The sequence below is a fragment of the Schistocerca gregaria genome, chromosome 8, assembly GCF_023897955.1.
Source record: "Schistocerca gregaria isolate iqSchGreg1 chromosome 8, iqSchGreg1.2, whole genome shotgun sequence".
Classification (NCBI taxonomy): domain Eukaryota; kingdom Metazoa; phylum Arthropoda; class Insecta; order Orthoptera; family Acrididae; genus Schistocerca; species Schistocerca gregaria.
In genome coordinates, this window is record NC_064927.1 from 254,606,886 (window position 1) to 254,627,005 (window position 20,120).

Genomic DNA, 20,120 nt, shown 5'->3' on the forward strand with positions numbered 1-20,120 from the left:
AGGTGGAAATGGCATGGCAAGCCGTTCCACAGGACTACATCCAGCATCTCTCCGATCGTCTCCATGGGAGAATAGCAGCGTGCATTGCTGCAAAAGGTGGATATACACTGTACTAGTGCCGACATTGTGCATGCTCTGTTGCCTGTGTCTATGTGCCTGTGGTTCTGTCAGTGTGATCATGTGATGTATCTGACCCCAGGAATGTGTCAATAAAGTTTCCCCTTCCTGGGACAATGAATTCACGGTGTTCTTATTTCAATTTACAGAAGTGTATGTGGAGCAACCTCAGGGATTTAGCGATGGGACTGATCAGGTGTGGAAGCCTCATAAAAGTTTATATTGACTAAAGCAATGTCCAAGCTGCTGGAACAAATTTTTCAGGGACTTCCTAATGAATCTTGAGTCTCTGAAAAGTAAGGCATATCCATGTCTACTCTATCAAGGGACTGCAACAACAAGTTGAGGGTAGTTCTGGATTACTATCAGGAAGTAAGAAGAAGGACATTGAAGTTTTCCTCTGGGAAACTCAAGAAGCAGTGGACTGTCTTGTGTATTTAGCTGTTGGTACAGTACAAGGCCAGATATAGCATTCGTAGTGACCCGTGTGTCAAAATTTTTAGAGCATTCTCAAAAAAATCACTAGTCTTTGATAAAAATGATATAAAAGGTTCAGTGTCACTGGGTATATAATACAATGCTAGACATGCAAATGGAAGACTGGCAACATATACTGATGCTGATTATGCCAGTGATCCAACAACTTGATGCTGAGTTAGTAGTGTGATTGCAAGATTTTGTGGTGGAATAGGTACCTGGGCTAGTAAGCAGCAACAGTGGCATATCATTGCCAACATCCAAGTAAAAATATGTGGCTGCCAGTGATGGGGCAAGAGAAGGAGTATAATTATCCAAGCTCTATGAAGAAATTTCACCACTGGAGAGTGTTCCTGTTCTTCTCATTGGAAAATACAAGTGACATTAAACTGACCAAAAATCCTGAATTTCACAAGAGATAAAATTATATGGAATTTCTCATGCACTGAGAAAGTTCTACAAGGCCAGCTAGCCATCAACCATGTACAAGTCAATAAGCAAGATGCAGAAATTCTCACAAAGCCAATACCACATCTGCAGCTTGAATATTTAAAATCATTAACTGGATTGTGTTAAGCCATATTTAGCAATATAAACACTGAAGGGAAAACGTTGAAATGAAATGTTTATGTTAATCTGTAAGCAGTGCAGCATATCTCTGCCTTATGTTGTTGTCCTAAAATATGTGACTTGTTGTTACAACCATGTTATGTGTGTGCTTTATGTTGTGCCCTTTTTTCCTTTTTTGCAATAGAAATACTGGTTTCTCTGCAGAAAAGCCTTTATATTAGACAAACTGAGATATTGCATATGCTCTTAAAGTCCACCCTAGTACATCTAAAAATGATAGACCAACCAAATAAAGAGGAAGAGAAAAGAAATATAAAATCCATGGCTTATTTCCCATATGTGGGAAAAGTTTTTCAAAAATTGCCAGAATCACTAAGAAACATTAAGCGTATGTGATCTTCTGCCCACAAACTAAGACAGCAGGTCTTTTGGGATCTATAAAAGATATTCGGGTTTTATAAAAGGCAAGTGCTTGTGAAATTCAGTGTCAGTGTGGTAAAAGTTATGAAGGACAACAAACACACACTGTACAAGGATGGTGAATTGAACACCAGCTGCACATTTGCTTTCTACATCCCAACAAATCACTGGTTGCTTAATATTGTGTTGTCATTAGTCATCCTGTAGATTGTGAAAATGTTAGTATTTTAGCCACAGCCATATCATTTTGGGATTCAGTGGTCAAGGACATCCTATTGGATTCAGTGGACAAATAAGCTCTGAAAATACAGCTAGTAGACAACTTTCTCAAGTGAGACAGTGATTTCAGTTTATGGAATCCTCTTATCTCATGTCCGTGCTGTCAGAGAAATTTTCATTGTGAATCTTTAATGCCTGGCATTCCAATAGCTTCCATATATTTTAGTAATTAACCATGTTATTGCTAAATAGTGTTGATTTGCTAATTTGGCATTTGTAACATGTGTATCTACAAGCATAAGTTTTATTCACGACTGGCAGTCTTATGCTGACTCTCCTTTTTATCTGTAATGTATGCAGGATTTACTCCACAACATATATGAAATCATATGATTTTAGCATTTCCATACATAAATAGTAACACAGTTCCTTGAAGATAGCTGTGTGCTTAACAGCCAAAATGCCAGAAGTGAAATTATTGGTATTACATCCAAAAGATGGTTAAATGCTACAATCACCAAACCACCATGTGATGTTGTCAGGAACAATAAGGAAAATAAGTTTGATGACTGTTCAAGACACTCAAAGATATCCTTTCAGTGTGTTCAGTTTTAAAAATCTATGACAAAAAATACAAAACTGAACTACATGCAGATGCAAGCAAAGAAGGTTTTGGAGCTGTATTTTTACCTAAATCTGCAGGTGATGAGAAATTACATCCAGTCTCTTCCATGAGTAAAGAGACAACACCACAAAAGAAAAATATGGTTGTTATGATCTTAATGTCTTAGCCTTAAAAAAATTCCAGTTGTATTTGCTAGGAATAAATTTTTAAATTGTAATGGACTGTAATGCTTTAAAAAAAGATGGAGAATAATGACTTGTCACCAAGAATAGCAATATCGAACACTGATCTGATTTTCAGATGAAACATGGAGATGCTTCAAGTTTCTGTGTGAATATATTGTTTTGTTTTGCAGGTATTTTATTAGCTACAGTGAAGCTAAAAAAAATATGAGATCTGTTTGGCATTGATCAGAAACGTCTCAAAGAATGACTGTATATCAGGGTTTTGGTTTGGGACAAATCTCTTTTTAAGGTCAGCTGTGGAAGAGAGGCTTTAATGATTTCATGCACTAGCCAACAAAAAATCATCAACCCTGTACACGAGAAACGACATTATGCTGCAAATGAAACTGGAGATGATGTCAAATAAGGTTATTATACATTATATATGAGGAATGAAGTGAAACAAGTGATCTACAATTGAGCAACATTTTGATTAGTGTAAAAGAAATCAAGAAAGAAGGAGGTTTCCTTCACCCCTAATTCAAAGAAAATGAGACATTATATACTTATCGCATAGATTACATTGGGCTAATTCAATCAACTCAGAAAAGATACTACCACATTCTAAATATTGTTGACATGTTTGTCATGTTTACTTGGCTGTATCTTGTAAAGACTAGAAAAATCAATGTTAACACTAACAAAATGGAATTACAGAAAACTAATTTTGGGAATGCTATCCAAGGTACTGTGTATAGTAAAAGTCAGATTATAATCAGTATGGTTGACTGTGGGATTTGGATGTGGGTTTGAAGGGTCTCCTGCTGATGAAACAAGTAATACAAGAGAATACTTTTATAATTTGGAGTAGTTTTTGTACCTTCATTGAGTAGACGCAAATTATCTTGACCTGTTCTTTTGTTTTACTGATCAGTAGGGGTTGTAACTGTGAAAACACTAAATAGTTGGTGTGAAAGACAAAGCAGGTTTTCCTATAAATATATTATTTTATCTTTATGTGATGCCCTTCTTTTCTTTCTTTGTTCTGAATATGGAAAACTATGGACCATGTAGAACATTAAGGCTTCATGGCTTTTCTTTTTCTCTTTGCCAAGAACCACTTCATTCTTTACTTCATTTGTTTCTATGCTCCTCAGAAAGTAATATATTTATTTTTTCTCATCAAATGATTTTATGCTGTTGATTTTGCTTCTGAATTCTTCTGTTTTGTCTCATCTGTAGTGTAATACCAATTTATTGTGCATTTATTTTGACTTACTGTAGCCACTTAGAGATGGAATCAATGGTGTGAAGTAGTAGACAATTATGTTCAGCCAGTTTTTACCCGTTCCTTCTCTGCGTCCATAAAATTTCAACCATTGTTCTCACATTTTGTCTTTGTGTATTTGTAGATCTCCTTGTTCTTCCTACTCTTACAAGTCTCATCATTAGTCAGGGACCCCAGAATTTTTCTGAGAATGTTATTTCCTTCTTTTCAAGTTCTTCCAACTAGTGCATTTTATTTAAAATAAGAAACTCCAAAGCATAAAATCCTTCTGTTGTTTAACTGAGTTACGGTATATGCTTTCGGCCTTGTAGAATATCACCCATTTGTTGTACTTATTCTGTTTTAGTTTGTTAGCAAGGTCTAATTTTCTGGCTCTTCCTTTCACTGCCTCTTTATCCAGTGCATTGGGTTGCATCCAGTCTCCTATGCATTGAATTTCTTTGTCCTTTTAATCTTCCTATATTTTACCTCTAAGTATTTCTCCCATTGGCGTATTTGTTCCATACATCCCGTATTTTCATAGGAGATGTTGAGCCCTGATTTTCCAGCAATTGCATGCAAGATATCCAGCATTCCTTGTGTATCAGTCTAGTTTCTGTCTGAAAGGGTGGTGTCAATGGAAAAGCTAAACACCTGATTTTCAGGTTGTTTCCTTTTTCCTCAAGGTTTGTTAGACTTATTCCTTCCAATTTCATATCTTTGTCCCTACTTTTCAGTATTTTCTCCAGGATAACATTGAAGAGAAGTGGTAATAATCCCTCTCCTTGCATGACTCCTGTCTTTATTTCAAAGGGCTTAGAAACCTCTCCAAAAAACTTAAATTTTGAGATGGTGTCTTTCAGTGTTTGTTTTATGATTTTCCACATTTTTTCTATTGATTCTGAAACCCTCTTAGCCCAAAATAAAGTTTGTCTGTCAATTGAGTCAAATGCTTTTATGAAGTTGACAGAAATTACTACTGTATGGTTTTCATAATTGTCATTTGAAAACATCCAGTGTTTTCATGTTCTACTAGCTGGATTGTGAATTTGTAATATTTTTATTTTCATGACAGGTTCTGTGGTGAAAGACTTCCACCAGTATTGATCACCACAGGAAACATAATGACAGTTGTGTTTCAGTCTGATCATAGTATTAATTACCAAGGATTTAGTGCACACTACAATCAAATAGATACTTCAGGAAGTAAGTATTCAACAAATATACTTTAGATTTTGTGTATTTTCTTTCTTTTCTCTGCAGCTGATGCATTGTGTTTTCCCATTAATTAATGTTGTGCTTCAGTGTGTTCAATTCAAAACTTTATGACAGGCTCCCCACTGCAAGGAACACAAAATACATGCATGAGGATGTATGTGGACAAAATATTGCTAGACACTTAATATAGCTGCCGATGTTCATTGTTAGAGTATTTTGTGCATGTGACCATCATGTGGAGTTCTAAAAATATTTTTAAAATGATTTTTTTAACTAATGGTTGAATTAATAGTGTTATGTGCAAGTAAATATATAATTTACGATGTAAATAAAACAGAAAGAAACTTCCACATGGGAAAAATATATTAAAAATAAAGATTCCAAGACTTACCAAGCGGGAAAGCGCCGGCAGACAGGCACATGAACAAAACACACAAACACACACACAGAATTACGAGCTTTCGCAACTGGCAGTTGCTTCGTCAGGAAGGAAGGAAGGAGAGGGAAAAATGAAAGGGTGTGGGTTTTAAGGGAGAGGGTAAGGAGTCATTCCAATCCCGGGAGCGGAAAGACTTCCCTTAGGGGAAAAAAAGGACAGGTGTACACTCGCACACACACACACACATATCCATCCGCACATACACAGACACAAGCAGACATATTTCCTTCCTGACGAAGCAACTGCCAGTTGCGAAAGCTCGTAATTCTGTGTGTGTGTTTGTGTGTTTTGTTCATGTGCCTGTCTGCCGGCGCTTTCCCGCTTGGTAAGTCTTGGAATCTTTATTTTTAATAAATATATAATTTAATGTTTTTACATCTTCTGTTGTTGAAGTAAAAACATTCAGCAGAGGAAAGTATATTACATTTTTGTTTTTATAATAATTTTCTGCATTAGAGTCAAAAGCTGTTGAAAAAATCATTTTAATCAAGGAGATAGAAAAAATTATTTTAATCAAGGAGATAATTGAAACTTCATAACAGATTAAAACTGTGTGCGTGACCAGGACTGAAAAACAGAACCTTTGCCTGTTGCATGCAAGTACTCCACCAACTAAGGTACCTGAGCACAACTCGTTATCTGACCTCACAACTCTACTTCCTCCAGTACCTTGTATCCTATCTTCCAAACTTTATGGAAGTTGATGTGCAGAAATGATTTTCCTCATATGGCCTTTTAAAGTAACTGTATTGTGTCATTTCGTTTGAGTGGATAAACTGGAATATCATGCTGTCAAATAAGTCTTTATGTAATTCCAACATAATGTTGGGGTGAGGATCAGCAATTTAATATATTCTGAATTTAAATACAACAATATTTTGCTCTTTTTAAAAATAATTTGGGTTCAGTAAAGCAATTAAGTGATGACTTTACATAATCAGTATTTTATAAAATAATGAGACAATGTGTGAGACCTTTGTCAATACAGTATCTGTGTATTTCTTTTTAACATCCACACCTATACTCTGCACACCACTGACCATTGTGAAGTGTATGGCAGAATATTTGAGACCTTTAGCAATATAGTATGTACATATTTAATTTTAACTTTTTTATTAGATGCATTTCGACACTGCAGTGTGCACATCTCCTTAGGAGTGATGAATTCTACACCAGCCAATGCACTGCTTTTTGAACCACAAGAGATGTGCCTGCATATAAGGAGAAAAAGTTCATGTAATATTTCATAGCAGAGAACGTCCCCTGTGTTCAATATGCAATACACCAAATTATGCAATTGTGGTGTTCATCCCTAGGAAAATGGAACAAAATACCATATGATTTCATTTAAACAAACAGTGAATTGGGAGGTGTGTGCAGTGAAATGGTCTCAAACATTCAGTGGACTGTCTTCCTGTATTACTATTTTACTTTTTGATATCACATTTCAGTGCACACAATAGAGGGAAAGCAAGGCATTGAATAAGTAAACAGAGGAACAGGGGAGCTTTGTAATCCATCTACACACGTACAGACAGTTCAAAGAGGAAACAATACAGACTGTGCCATTTTCACCCCTCAACTACAGATAGAACAACAATTTCGGTTATCAGCGTATATCCCAATGTACTGGGCTGAGATATTGCAGTCTTACAAGTGATACAACGCTGCATGAGTCAGAAGTACTCATCGCTTGAAATACTATCAGATTCTAAGAGTGTTCTGCATGCAATATGTACAGTAAAAGTGTCTAAACCCAGCAATGGAGAACTCCAAATGCCATCTGTGTAATTTAATGCCTGAGAAGACATAAACAAGTCACATTTATCTGTTTGAAAGCCCATTGTGGAATTATGGGAACTGATAAAGCAGATTAACTAGAAAAGCAAACTGCACACATTGAAATTTCTTTAGATTTAAAGCTCCCTTAAATGGAATTTAGGTACAACTTATGCCAAAGTGTGGCTTACTCATGGCTAAATGAATGGACTCAGAGCTCACAGACACATCTATGCTCAAATACAACTGCAGATAAAACTGGTTTGAGAACAGCATTAGACCCTGACGAGCAACATCTAGGTTGAGTAACAAAAGACTAAAAGTCATGGGTCATTCCTACAACACTAATATAGTTTGCATATAAACTAAATACCTATCTGTGATTGTGATGGTACCAATCATAGAAATACAAAGCATATCTTGTTTAAATGTCCAAAATATTGACAAGAAGGAGCAGGTTTTTGTCATCTATCATCAAGAATAGAGTACCACATCCAAGTCTCTGTTCAATGCATTCGACGTAAAAACCTACAACAGAATAGTCAAATTCATATGTAATTTAAATATCAAGTTATAAAGTTTGACATTCAACTGCAGTCGATATTAAATAGTAGAAAACTAAGTGGCTGAATTGAAACATACCATTTCACTTAAAGATGATCCATGTGACATTTGTTTCCAATTGGCAACCACAGATGAAAAAAATCAACAAAGTCCGTAATATGATTGTGGAGTATATACAACTGAATGTGTGTGTAATCGCTGATTGCATAGTCATATCAAAAGAAAAAGCAGGGTACATTTTGTTTAATATGGATAAGTAATTCTGATAAAGCTTTGTGGTAGGTGAGTGTTTCATATGTTGTATCTTGCTCATGAGCAAAAATGGAAATGTATTTCTCAGCATTTTTTTGACCATTCTGAAAAGAATCCAACTGACATTGTGTACTGATTTGTTACTGTGCAAGTGCCATGGGTGCACTGTTTCACTACACAAATGAAACAGTTATGGAAGCTGTGGCTGGAATCTCTGCCAAAATAGGCAAATTTGATCTCATATCTCAGAGAGTGGAAGAGCAGTTAAACGGAATGGATAGTGTCTTGAAAGGAGGCTATAAGATTAACATCAACAAAAGCAAAACAAGTATAATGGAATGTAGTCGAATTAAGATTAGGAAATTAGACACTTAAAGTAGTAAAGGAGTTTTGCTATTTGGGGAGCAAAATAACTGATGATGGTCGAAGTAGAGAGGATATAAAATGTAGACTGCCAATGGGAAGGAAAGCGTTTCTTTAGAAGAGAAATTTGTTAATTTAAGTGTCAGGAAGTCGTTTCTGAAAGTATTTGTATGGAGTGTAGCCATGTATGGAAGTGAAACATGTACGATAAATAGTTTAGACAAAAAGAGAATAGAAGCTTTCAAAATGTGGTGCTACAGAAGAATGCTGAAGATTAGATGGGTAGATCACATAACTAATGAGGAGGTGTTGAACCAGATTGGAGTTGGTAGGACATGTTCTGAGGCATGAAGGGATCACCAATTTAGTACTGGAGGGCAGCGTAGAGGGTAAAAACCATAGAGGGAGACCAAGAGATGAATACACCAAGCAGATTCAGCTCGCAGTAGGTACTGGGAGATGAAGAAACTTGCACAGGATAGAGTAGCATGGAGAGCTGCATCAAACCAGTCTCAGGACTGAAGACCACAACAACAACAACAATCTCAGAGAGGGTATGGCTAAAGTATGCTGCATTCAGAATACTTTTTTTCATTGATAATTTTGAAAAAGGAATATATTATATCTTTAACATATTCCATTGCTCATCTGTGATTGATTTCTACTACAAAAGTTTATTCCCAGATAGTTATTTTTAATTTTTAAATTACTTTGCAGCATGTGGTCATACTTTCCATTTAACAATGGGTGTCATCCAGTCCCCACGATATCCACAGTATTACCCTCCTGAACAGAACTGCACTTGGATCATATCTGTTCCAGTTGGTCAGCAGATTATGTTAAATATCACAAACTTTGAGGTTCAGTGGGGATCTAGGTGCCAGTATGACTATCTGGAAATAAGGTAATTGTTTGTAATGTGTATAGTCATTTTTAAAATATTTGCTTATTATATAGGTTACCTAATTTAAGGCTATACCTTGAAAGTAGTTCTTGTTAAATAATTTCTCCTTATTTTGCAGATTTACCATAGAATTACATTGAGACTAAATTGGATGATCTCAGAATAGATTTGATGATGTCATGTAAAAATATTTCTGTGACATTAATCTTTCTTCGTTAGTAAACATATACATATGTGTGCACAGTATGTTTGGCTATACTGTAGTACTTTTGTTCACATACTTCGCAGTAAGTGAAAGCTCTGAAAAAATATGTTATTTTCATTCAGTTTCTGTTTCTTCATTAAAGGGTAGTTATTGCTTCTTCAGATAAGACTAATGTTTTAGTCTGATCTCTGTCCATTTAGTTTTTCACTGAATGTTCTGGTGTTGACAGCAGTGACTTTGCAATCAGTAAGTTGTAGTGGCAACTTTTAATCTTTGGCTGCTATCTGGTGCAGACTACGTATTTCCTGTCGCACATGCAGCTTTATGAATATTCATTGTATACTCTTATACTGTCTATATTACCATGAGGCAATTAGTATTTTAATTGTTAATTGTTATCGTAATATGCTGTGCATATTTTTTTCATGTCTGAGAAACAGTTAAGTTGAACATCACTAAGGTACACCTATAAAATTGCAAATAATTAAAATGTGGTGTAGATAATGGTTCCTGCAAAAACAGACTGTTGGCTAATATCGAATCTAATGAGTGCTGAGGTAAATTGGAACATTTCATCAGATTTTGACAGATCATAGGCTTGAGAAAAGTGTTGCCAAACAGATCCAAAAAGACCTGACAATTAAGCAGAAAGGCCTAAAATGGAAGAATCATCTTTTTGAATACGGTCCCAAAACAAACAAACTGTGAATGTGAAGAATGGCACACTGACCAAAATATGTGGTCAAAGAGAGCTTCAGTGTTCAAGTAATAAAACAACTACTCTCTCTCTGTCTGCCTGTGTTAAGGGGGATTGTTCACAAGGAATTTGTGACCCCAGAACAAATTGTTCAACAAGCCTTTTAGTAAGTAAGACCATGAAAGGCCCATTACAAGTTGATTTTAATGATCCTTTCTAAAGGAATTACATACTGACTTTTTTTTCTTTCTTTCCATCCTAAATTTTTGGTGCTATTGCATGACAGAACCAATGTAAATCTCATTTCTGAATGTTACACCCAATATTGTAGAAAAGTGTTTTGATGAATGTATTATCAATGTAACTCAAAATAATTAATCACAGTACTTAGACACGAATGAAATGTGTTCACCTTTAGTAATGAACTGAAATGTATCATTTTGAAACTTAATGTATGGCTTATGGAAAGAAACAGAAGTACGAAGTTTATGTGTGGAAATTTGTGGCAAGTCCCAGTGATTCTTAAGTCTTCATATATATATATATGGAAATATGGACTGAATTTCAGGATAACCAAATCTGTGAGCATAAGTAATACATAGCAAATAGTGTGTAGAAATTTGAGCACCCAGTCCACCATATTAATCTTCCATTTTTTTCTTTGCATTTCAATAAAAAACTTGGCAATAGTCAACATGCAGCATGTGTGGTGTGCAACAAGTTACCTCAAAAATGTATGATTTTCTAAATGACATAAAAGTCTTATAGGTAGGAAACCCATTTTAAATCTGATTTGTTTCTTCTGGACAACTCATATTGTATAAACAGATTTTTAATTTTAAAATATTAGCACATTTAGTGAAAAAGACAAATATTTCCAGTTTTAGACTTAAAATCTGGCTCCATGAGGCCACCACATGGACTAAATCTGAGTCATTCCTATAAGGAGCCAATAAAATTGGTCATGCCTCAAAATTCAAAGGCCAGCCATCTGCATGATCTGGTAAAATTGTAGGATGCAGAATTTTTCTAGCAAGTGTTGTCTTCTGCTCGAGTTGCTGCACTACTGTATCTGCACATTGTGCAGTGATAAATGCCGTACCGTATACATGCAGAGTTGCAAGTTCAATTCCACTCCTTGTATTTTTTTTAACCACATTTCATCTGTCTGCTAAAAGGATCGGTCCTATGGAACCTAAAAAATAATTTGCATCTGTTTCTAACTGACCAGTAATAGCAAAATCTTCCAGAAATTTCTCAGCAAAAGAGTTCATGGTTGCATTAAGATCAGAACAGTTAGTGCCCAAAAGTTTCTTCTTCACAAAGTGGCCACTGATACAGGCCACCCATAACCAGTTGTCTAATGCTAGACAGCATCTACTCAGATGAGCACATTGCAGTACACCTACGACACGTGTATGCTATCATACAGATGAGCATAAAATAGTTTGTTATGGTAGCTTAATTTTCTGCATCAGGTAACTTCAATAAACACGGTCCACACTGTGCAGTAACACAACATTCTTAGGTTGCTATGGGCTTGTTTATCAGTTGGCATTTTTATTTGAAATTCTAGTATTTGTCTTGTAGTTAAAGTTGAATTTTGGATACTTAAATCTTATAAATTTTGTTTATGTATTAAAAAATAGAGTAGCAAGTTGAGAAAGGTGTAACGTTTACAATGTATTGCTCCTTTTGGGTTCAGTAGATGTATGAAAGGAAAAGAACCAACTCAAACCATTTCTATTCTTTGTGATGCCAGTGCTATTAGATAAATCATGTCAGATAATAATTTTCTTGTTTTGAGAAACACTCTCCTGTCATGAATGATTTGCCACATTCAAGACATTTTGATAATTGACATATATGGTGAACTAACACCATTTAACGTTTCTGTGATATTTTCTTTCACAGGTAAGTTAGAAGTTGGATGTAAGAGTAGTGCATCTTCTAATTCAAAGTAACAAAAATGAAAGAAGCAACAAGTACTGCATTTTTGTTTGTTCATCATTGAGTGTTCCAGTGCAATATTGATACTGGTGATGAGTGCTGGTGCATTTATGTTAATTTTTAATAAGAAATTAATGGCTGAATTCTAATAAAAAGGCATATCCTTGAGGAACATGCAGTATGAACAGATAATGTCTTGCATCTGGTGGTTCAAAAATGGTGTTGTACACCACAAACTGCTACCCAGCTGAAATATATTGACAACTGAGACACCTTTCAGCTGCATTGTAAGAAAATGACTAACACAACTACATGAAGCACTGCTACTAAACGATAACAGACTCTGAATGGTTTACAAACAAAAGTTTCCAAGAGTTTGTTTGTTAACAAGACTTTCCATGAGTAATTCATCCCTCACACATTTGTTCTTCTGATCTTCCACCTTCATTTATTTACCTTTTCTGCTCATTTTTGAACAACAGTCAAGCAGATTCCTTTCTGGATGAAAATACACTTCATCCTTGGTTTGACTACATCTTTAACTCTGAACTAGTAGGCTTCTACAGGCAGAGCTCAGGTCAGGGGAGACTTACTGGGCAGTATGTCGTCCTTCTTTCCTTCTCATCCCATCCAGTAAGTCTCCCCTGACCTGGGGTTCTGGATGACTTTTCTAAACCGTATCCCTACCCCTAAACCTTTCCATTCCTTACCTTCACCCACTTTCCTTCCCCTTCAACTCTTCTGCAAGCAGAACAAGCCACTGACTCCAAAGGCTTGTGTGTGCATGTGTGTTACCCTGCTGCCACTTAGTGAGTAGATTTTTTATCTATCTATTTACATTACATTATCAACTGTGCAGCACCTTAAGTTTTTCATCCTCAGACCACGGGGTACTGAAAGTAGAGAGAAGATTTACCACGGAGAAGATTTCCTTGATGATATTCGATCTGGCTGCTTGTAGCTCTATCACAGAATAGGCAAATGTTGGCCTTGATATAGATTGGAATCGAGAGCTAATGCAGCCTCCACTTTACTGTGTGACCCCATTACCTCAGAGCTAGTGAACAACTGTAGCATAAACTCTCCTTTCCGGCTATCATGGGGTTTAGGCATATAAATTTGAGACTAGTTAAAGTTTCTGCATAGAACAACCTTTCTGGACTCAAAACCATAAACTGACAACCTAATGTCACACCTTAAGTGAAAATAACTCAGGCTACACAATGGAAATGACAAGAAAATGTGAAGTGGAATTTAGCACGATAATTCTATGCCTTCCAGGATATAACTTGATAATCACAGATTTTCCAGACCCAGTCACATGGTTCCCAAGTTTCAGTTGTACTACTGGCAGGAAGAATACTTTTTCACAGCCATAGTGTTTCTTTAGTGGGCTCAGACACATATATAGCTTGTGTCTCAAGGACATGGTTTCTGATGGCTGGAATATCAAAACGATAAGCCAGTGAGTTTTATTCCTATTTCTATGTTACATTTAGGAACTGCAGTGTAGTTGCTAATAATACTCATATGCACTAACTGCAAACTAAACGCCATAAATCAATAACTATCACAGTTATTTTTGTTTTTCTATTGGAAGCATATTAAAAAGTTCATGTACCAAATGCTGTTCACATTTTTGAGCCCATATAATCTTCAGAATTTTTCTATAGCAACACATTTCAAAAGTTCTATTCTGTTCTTGTCTGAACTGTTTATGAGCCATGTTCCACTTCCATAGAAGGCTACATTTGAGACAAATACCTTCAGAAAAGACTTCCTAAGACCTTAAATCTACATTCAATGTTAACAAATTTCTCTTCTTCAGAAGCGCTTTTCTTGCCTCTGACAGTCTTTATTTTTATATTTATATATTTTTCTTTATTTATTTAGCCTGCTTGATTAGCACCATCAGGCCCTCTCTTACACTGGATCAGTATTTCACACATACACTATCTGTTTCACCATTATTGCCTAAGAAATAACAATTGTTATATGACAGCTAGCGTTTTTAATATGACAGTTAGCATTAAAATAAGGCAAGTGTCTGTAGTGCCAGTGTGAGTGAACAATGACTATGTACTAATAAAGTTAATACTGTCAGTACTTGTACTACAACAGCTGCTGATACTGATAATAATAATAGTAATAATAATAATAATAATAATAATTTTGGAACAGACAAATGTAAGAAAAATAGCATAGTCAAGGGAAAACACACTAAACAAGAAGATTACATATTGGATAACCACAGTGACTGCATAGAAGTGATGGAAAAGACAGATGGCTATAAATATCTAGGATACAGACAAAAAATAGGAATAGATAATACAAATATTAAAGAAGAACTAAAAGAAAAATATAGACAAAGACTAACAAAATTACTGAAAACAGAATTGACAGCAAGAAACTAGACAAAAGCTATTAATACTTATGCTATACCAATATTGACCTATTCATCTGGAGTAGTGAAACAGAGTAACACAGACCTAGAAGTGCTCAATACACTTACACAATCAGAATGCCACAAATATAGAAAACATCACATACATTCAGCAACAGAAAGATTCACATTAAGCAGAAAGGAAGGAAGAAGGAGATTTATTGACATAAAAAATCTACATTATGGACAGGTAGACAATTTAAGAAAATTCTTTATAGAACGAGCAGAAACTAGCAAAATACACAAATCAATCAGTCATATAAATTCATCGGCTGACCATTACAATTTCATAACCACTTCTATAACCCTTTAGATCACATAACATCAACAGAAACGAAGAAAGTAAATTGAAAAAAGAAAACACTACATGGCAAGCAACCGTATCATCTAACACAGCCACTCATCGATCAAGACACATTCAACACATGGCTAAGAAAAGGCAATATACACAGTGAGATGGAAAGGTTCATGATTGCAGTACAGGATCAAACAATAAACACCAGATATTACAGCAAGCATGTTATTAAAGATCCCAATACCACAACAGATAAATGCAGACATTGCAAACAACAAATAGAAACAGTAGATAACATCACAAGCGGATGTTCAATACTAGCAAATACAGAATACACCAGAAGACATGACGATGTAGCAAAAATAATACACCAACAACTTGCCATACAACATAAACTAATACAACAACACGTTCCCACATACAAGTATGCACCATAAAATGTACTGGAGAATGATGAATACAAATTATACTGGAACAGAACCATTATAACAGAGAAAACAACACCACATAACAAACCTGACATCATACTCACCAATAAAAAGAAGAAATTAACACAACTAATCGAAATATCCATACCCAATACAACAAAGAAAAAATTGAAAAATACATCCAACTGGCTGAGGAAGTCAAGGACATGTGGCATCAGGATAAAGCTGACATTATACCAATTATATATCAACTACAGGAGTCATATCACACAATATCCACCAGTACATCAACACAATACAGTTACATCCAAATGTATATATACAACTAAAGATATCTGTAATTATTGATACATGTTCAGTTACCCGAAAGTTCCTAAATGCATTAAGTGTGATAGAAAAGATTTTGCTATGATGGGAAAGGGTGTTTCTGCCCCATTATTCGGACAAGAAAATTAAGGCCAAGGCGAGAAGTGTGTGATAGAACACTGATAAGACAGTAGAGAAGACAGAGGGTATGGAAACCTCTGCATTTGCCAGCACGAATCCAGGCTAGTTGTGCATATGATGGTGAAATATGATCAAAGAGTCAAACATCACAGATATAATGAGAACAGGCATTAATAACCAGTTCCAGGTGTTGTGAGCTTTAATGAGATAGCCCTTGCATGAAAACATGGCTGTAATCAATTACTGGAAGTATAAGTGTCTGTGTAAGTTTCTTTTTCAGGTGAAGGGGGAAGAGATTCCTATTTTTATGTAGAGCTTGGAGATATGCTGATGTCTTTTTGCACATTGCAGTTACATGCTCAGTCCAATTTAGATATTCGTCTATTATTAATTGTAGACACTTCTGAAGGAGAGATGTTGATATTTGTTCCCTTTAGGGTTAAATGTGGTAGCGATTACTGTAAATACAGGCTAATGAGCCCAAAATGACTTATCAGAACCACTTGGATAGTGGCTGGGTTGAGCTTTAACGTATATCTTGCACCCATTTTGAGAGTTCACACAGTTTGGTATTGAGAATCTCAATAGCTCTCGTCAGGTTAATTGGTTTTGAACTTAGATACAACAGGAGGTCATCAGCAGTGTACATATGATATTTGCAGTAGGACATATCTGATGACATATCACTGACATACAGTGGAAAGGGTACGTGACCTAATATCAAACTGTGGGGGATGCCTGATACTACCTGCATCCATTGTGACTTTATGGTGCCGGACATGATGCATTGCTGGTGAGGCATCTGGTACGAGTGACACCATTACACTGCACTTGGCAAGAAATTTAGGATGCTAAGTTTTTTACAAGTAACATGTTAAGTCAACAGTGTCAGAGTCTTTACTGATGAACTAATGACAGTTGCCCCTTGTGTGTCCATGGCAAGCTTCTGGTCACCTGTTAATTTTTTAAAAGCAAAAGTTGTGCTGTGCTGTCTACAGAAACCTGATTGGCATTCATCTAGTAGATTGTTTGTGGTGAGGTAATTTGTAAGCTGTCTGTGGAGTACCATATTTACTCGAGTATAAGACAACCCTGATTGTAAGGCAAACCCCTTTTTATCAAGAGACTTCTTAAGGATTTTTTTTTTTTTTTTTTTTTTTTTTTTTTTTTTTGCATTCTAATCAAAACTGCATACTTTTATCAACACAATGTATGTGCCTACAAAGTCCGCAATCTACCTATTCTAAATTAATGCCTTTTATTGATTGTCTACATTTTGATAATACGTGGAGAAATAAAATAAATGATGAGAAATGGTTTACATTAATTTGCAGATTGTTTACTTTTTTATATTTTTCAGTTACTAGCCCTGCCATCTGTGGTATCACTATTTCTAGTCATCATTATCATCCAAAGAACACAGCTGTGAAATTTATATCTTCATTGTCACAAATAATTAGTTGTTTCTACTGAATATATTGCAATTTCAGAGGTGGGACCTGAGAACACAGCCACTTTTATGTGAATAGATATGGGATTTTGCATCAAAATTCATGTGTTCATGTGAGAATGTTACAATTTGTCTTTCTTCCAAACATGTCATCAGCCCACCGCTCTCTCATTGGCTGCACAGAACCAGCAGCTGACACCCCCCTTTTGTTCCTGTCATATGTCATAAAGTGTCAACAACATTGCAGCTCAAAATGCATAAGCATGCCATTAGTCCCCATTTAGACTTTTACTATCTCCTGCAGAGGTGAATACTATTGTTGAGTATTTCCCCAATTTTAAGGTCTACTCAATTCTGACTACAAATCGATTCAGACAACCTGCAGTTTAAATGTGGCAGGCTTTCCTAAAAAGTCAAAGTACACGGTACAGATTCTCAAGTTTCGGAACATGTCAGTATCTGCTGCCCACTCACTGATCCCCTCCACTCACTCACCTCTGGTACCAATGTTCCCACACCAGCCCTTGCATAAAGCTGTACTTGAGCAAATGTGAACCATGGACTGAAGCATCTTCCAAGGTGCAGGTCATATGTAACAACAAAAGTTAATACATAAATAAAAGATCCCACTTATGATTGAGTCCAGTTCTCAAACTTTGCTCATCTTGTGATGTACTGATAACTGTTGGTATTGACTCAACAGAGGGTCTTCCTGGTGTAATTTATTCTTGTGACAACAATTACACTTTAAAATGATTTCTAGACATTATGTTATGGATTAATTTTCCTTCTTGTTTCATCTGAATGTCACCATACTGTCCAAAACCTGATTAAAAGGTGGTAATGTTTTGACCCAGTATTCTAATATGTGAATAGTGACCAAATTTTTCATTTTCAACGCTTACTTCAAGATAAAGTAAAATATCAATCTGTGTTCAGAAGCAAGTAATGTTTTTTGAAGGACAACATTTCCTATTTTAAATGTTACCTATTCCTAAAACGTAGCATTAATATGATTTTTCAGGCCTTTCCTGACGGATCTTTGCAAAGACACTTCTCGGATTTCCGGCCAGATCATATTGTGTAAATCTCACAATATTTCATCATTGCAACTACTCAACATCTTCAGATGGTGGTAGTTGCTGCTGTCATTACGGCAAGATATGACTGATGACAATTGCATCCCGGTGTCAAAATGTATCAGGCCAAAAGCAGCCAAAGTGTGTGCATGGGAAGGCATTAGCAGTTGGAGGAAAGGGCTCTTTGTGCCCCTGCTGGGAGCCATGGGAACTACAGAATTACCTTCCACGTGTGCGCTGTGGGCAATGACTGTGCTGCCGGATACTCCTGTGATTAGGAGTTGAATTAAATTTCAGCAGCGCATTGCGTTGAGTTGTGAATTGGAAGATTTTGTTTTACCTGTTTTGATGTAATGCCAACCAGAGCTGAATTCCAGATGGTGCTTAGTTGAAAACATGCATCCCTGTTGATAAATGTGTCTTATGGATATTTATACCTCCTTAATAATGCAGTCCCAGAAAGATGATTCTGGGATAAAATTTCAGTCTTTTTGTAAAACATCTGATGTCCCATGTCCCGTGTCCAGTACTATTGATTTAGTTAGTTCGCCCTGGTCTTTATAATGACAGTGTTTGACACAACATTCTTACACGGTTTGACATGTCTGCCCTATATAAAATAATCTGCATTGGCATGGGATCTTATACATGTCACGTTTGCTAATAGCATGGTCGCCTTTAACAGAGCTCAATAAATTCCTCTATTTTTCTGGTGGCCAGAAAACACACTCAGTGTCGTGCCTTTTGAGAACTCTTTCAATTCTTGAAGATATGCTGCCAAAATAGGGCAACAATGCAAGCAGGAGGTGTCTCTGCATCTTCATTCACATCCCTCTTTTGTATTTGCTTAGATTAGAATGTATGGCATATCTGTCTATAGGAATATCCACACTGTTGGAATATATTCTTAGGTGTTGTAGCTCAGCATCTGAGACTACGTGTGCTCTATGCACCAAAGAGTGTAAGACGCTACCACATTATGCAGGGTGATGCCATCTTGTAGCCTATAAATATGGGTCCATGTGAGTTGGTTTGCAATAGACACTATGCCTCAGGGTAACATCACCTTTTCTTCTGACCCTGACATCCAGGAATGGTAAACTGACAGCTTTTTCCCCTTCCATTGTGGAATTTATATTGGATGGAGCAAGTTCAGGTGTCAGAGAACCACAGGTAATGTATCTATTCCATAGAGCCACACCACAAATGTATTGTCTACATACTACCAGGAGCAGGAAGGTTTGAGACTTGCCAACTGCAGTGCTTTTTCATCAAAGACTTCCGTTAAATACACTCATGCACATAAATTAAGGATAATTGCAGAATGTGGCACCACATATCGTGGCACTACACAAAACTGGTGCTAATAGCATAGGCACATAGGGAACTCACACAACACAGATCTGTAAGTCCACAGTATTGCTGATAAGTTGAGAAAACCATCCCAAAACACATGTGCTACAAAACTCCACCTTTCCCTGTGCATGTACCCTGACATCAATACGGGATATGATCACCATGCACACTTACACAGCCCGCATCTCGTGGTCGTGTGGTAGCGTTCTCGCTTCCCGCGCCCGGGTTCCCGGGTTCGATTCCCGGCGGGATCAGGGATTTTCTCTGCCTCGTGATGGCTGGGTGTTGTGTGTTGTCAGGTTAGTTAGGTTTAAGTAGTTCTAAGTTCTAGGGGACTGATGACCATAGATGTTAAGTCCCATAGTGCTCAGAGCCATTTTTGAACACTTACA

General features: G+C 36.3%; 1 protein-coding gene across 1 annotated transcript in view; it reads left to right on the top strand.

Moving 5' to 3' along the window:
- LOC126285431 (cubilin-like) overlaps positions 1 to 20,120 on the top strand; it is a 1,398,426-nt gene that overhangs the window by 521,332 nt on the left and 856,974 nt on the right. Inside the window, exons 23-24 of the mRNA XM_049984811.1 lie at positions 4,935 to 5,065; positions 9,192 to 9,378. Coding sequence (XP_049840768.1) covers positions 4,935 to 5,065; positions 9,192 to 9,378 — 318 coding nt within the window. The remainder of the gene's footprint in view (positions 1 to 4,934; positions 5,066 to 9,191; positions 9,379 to 20,120) is intronic.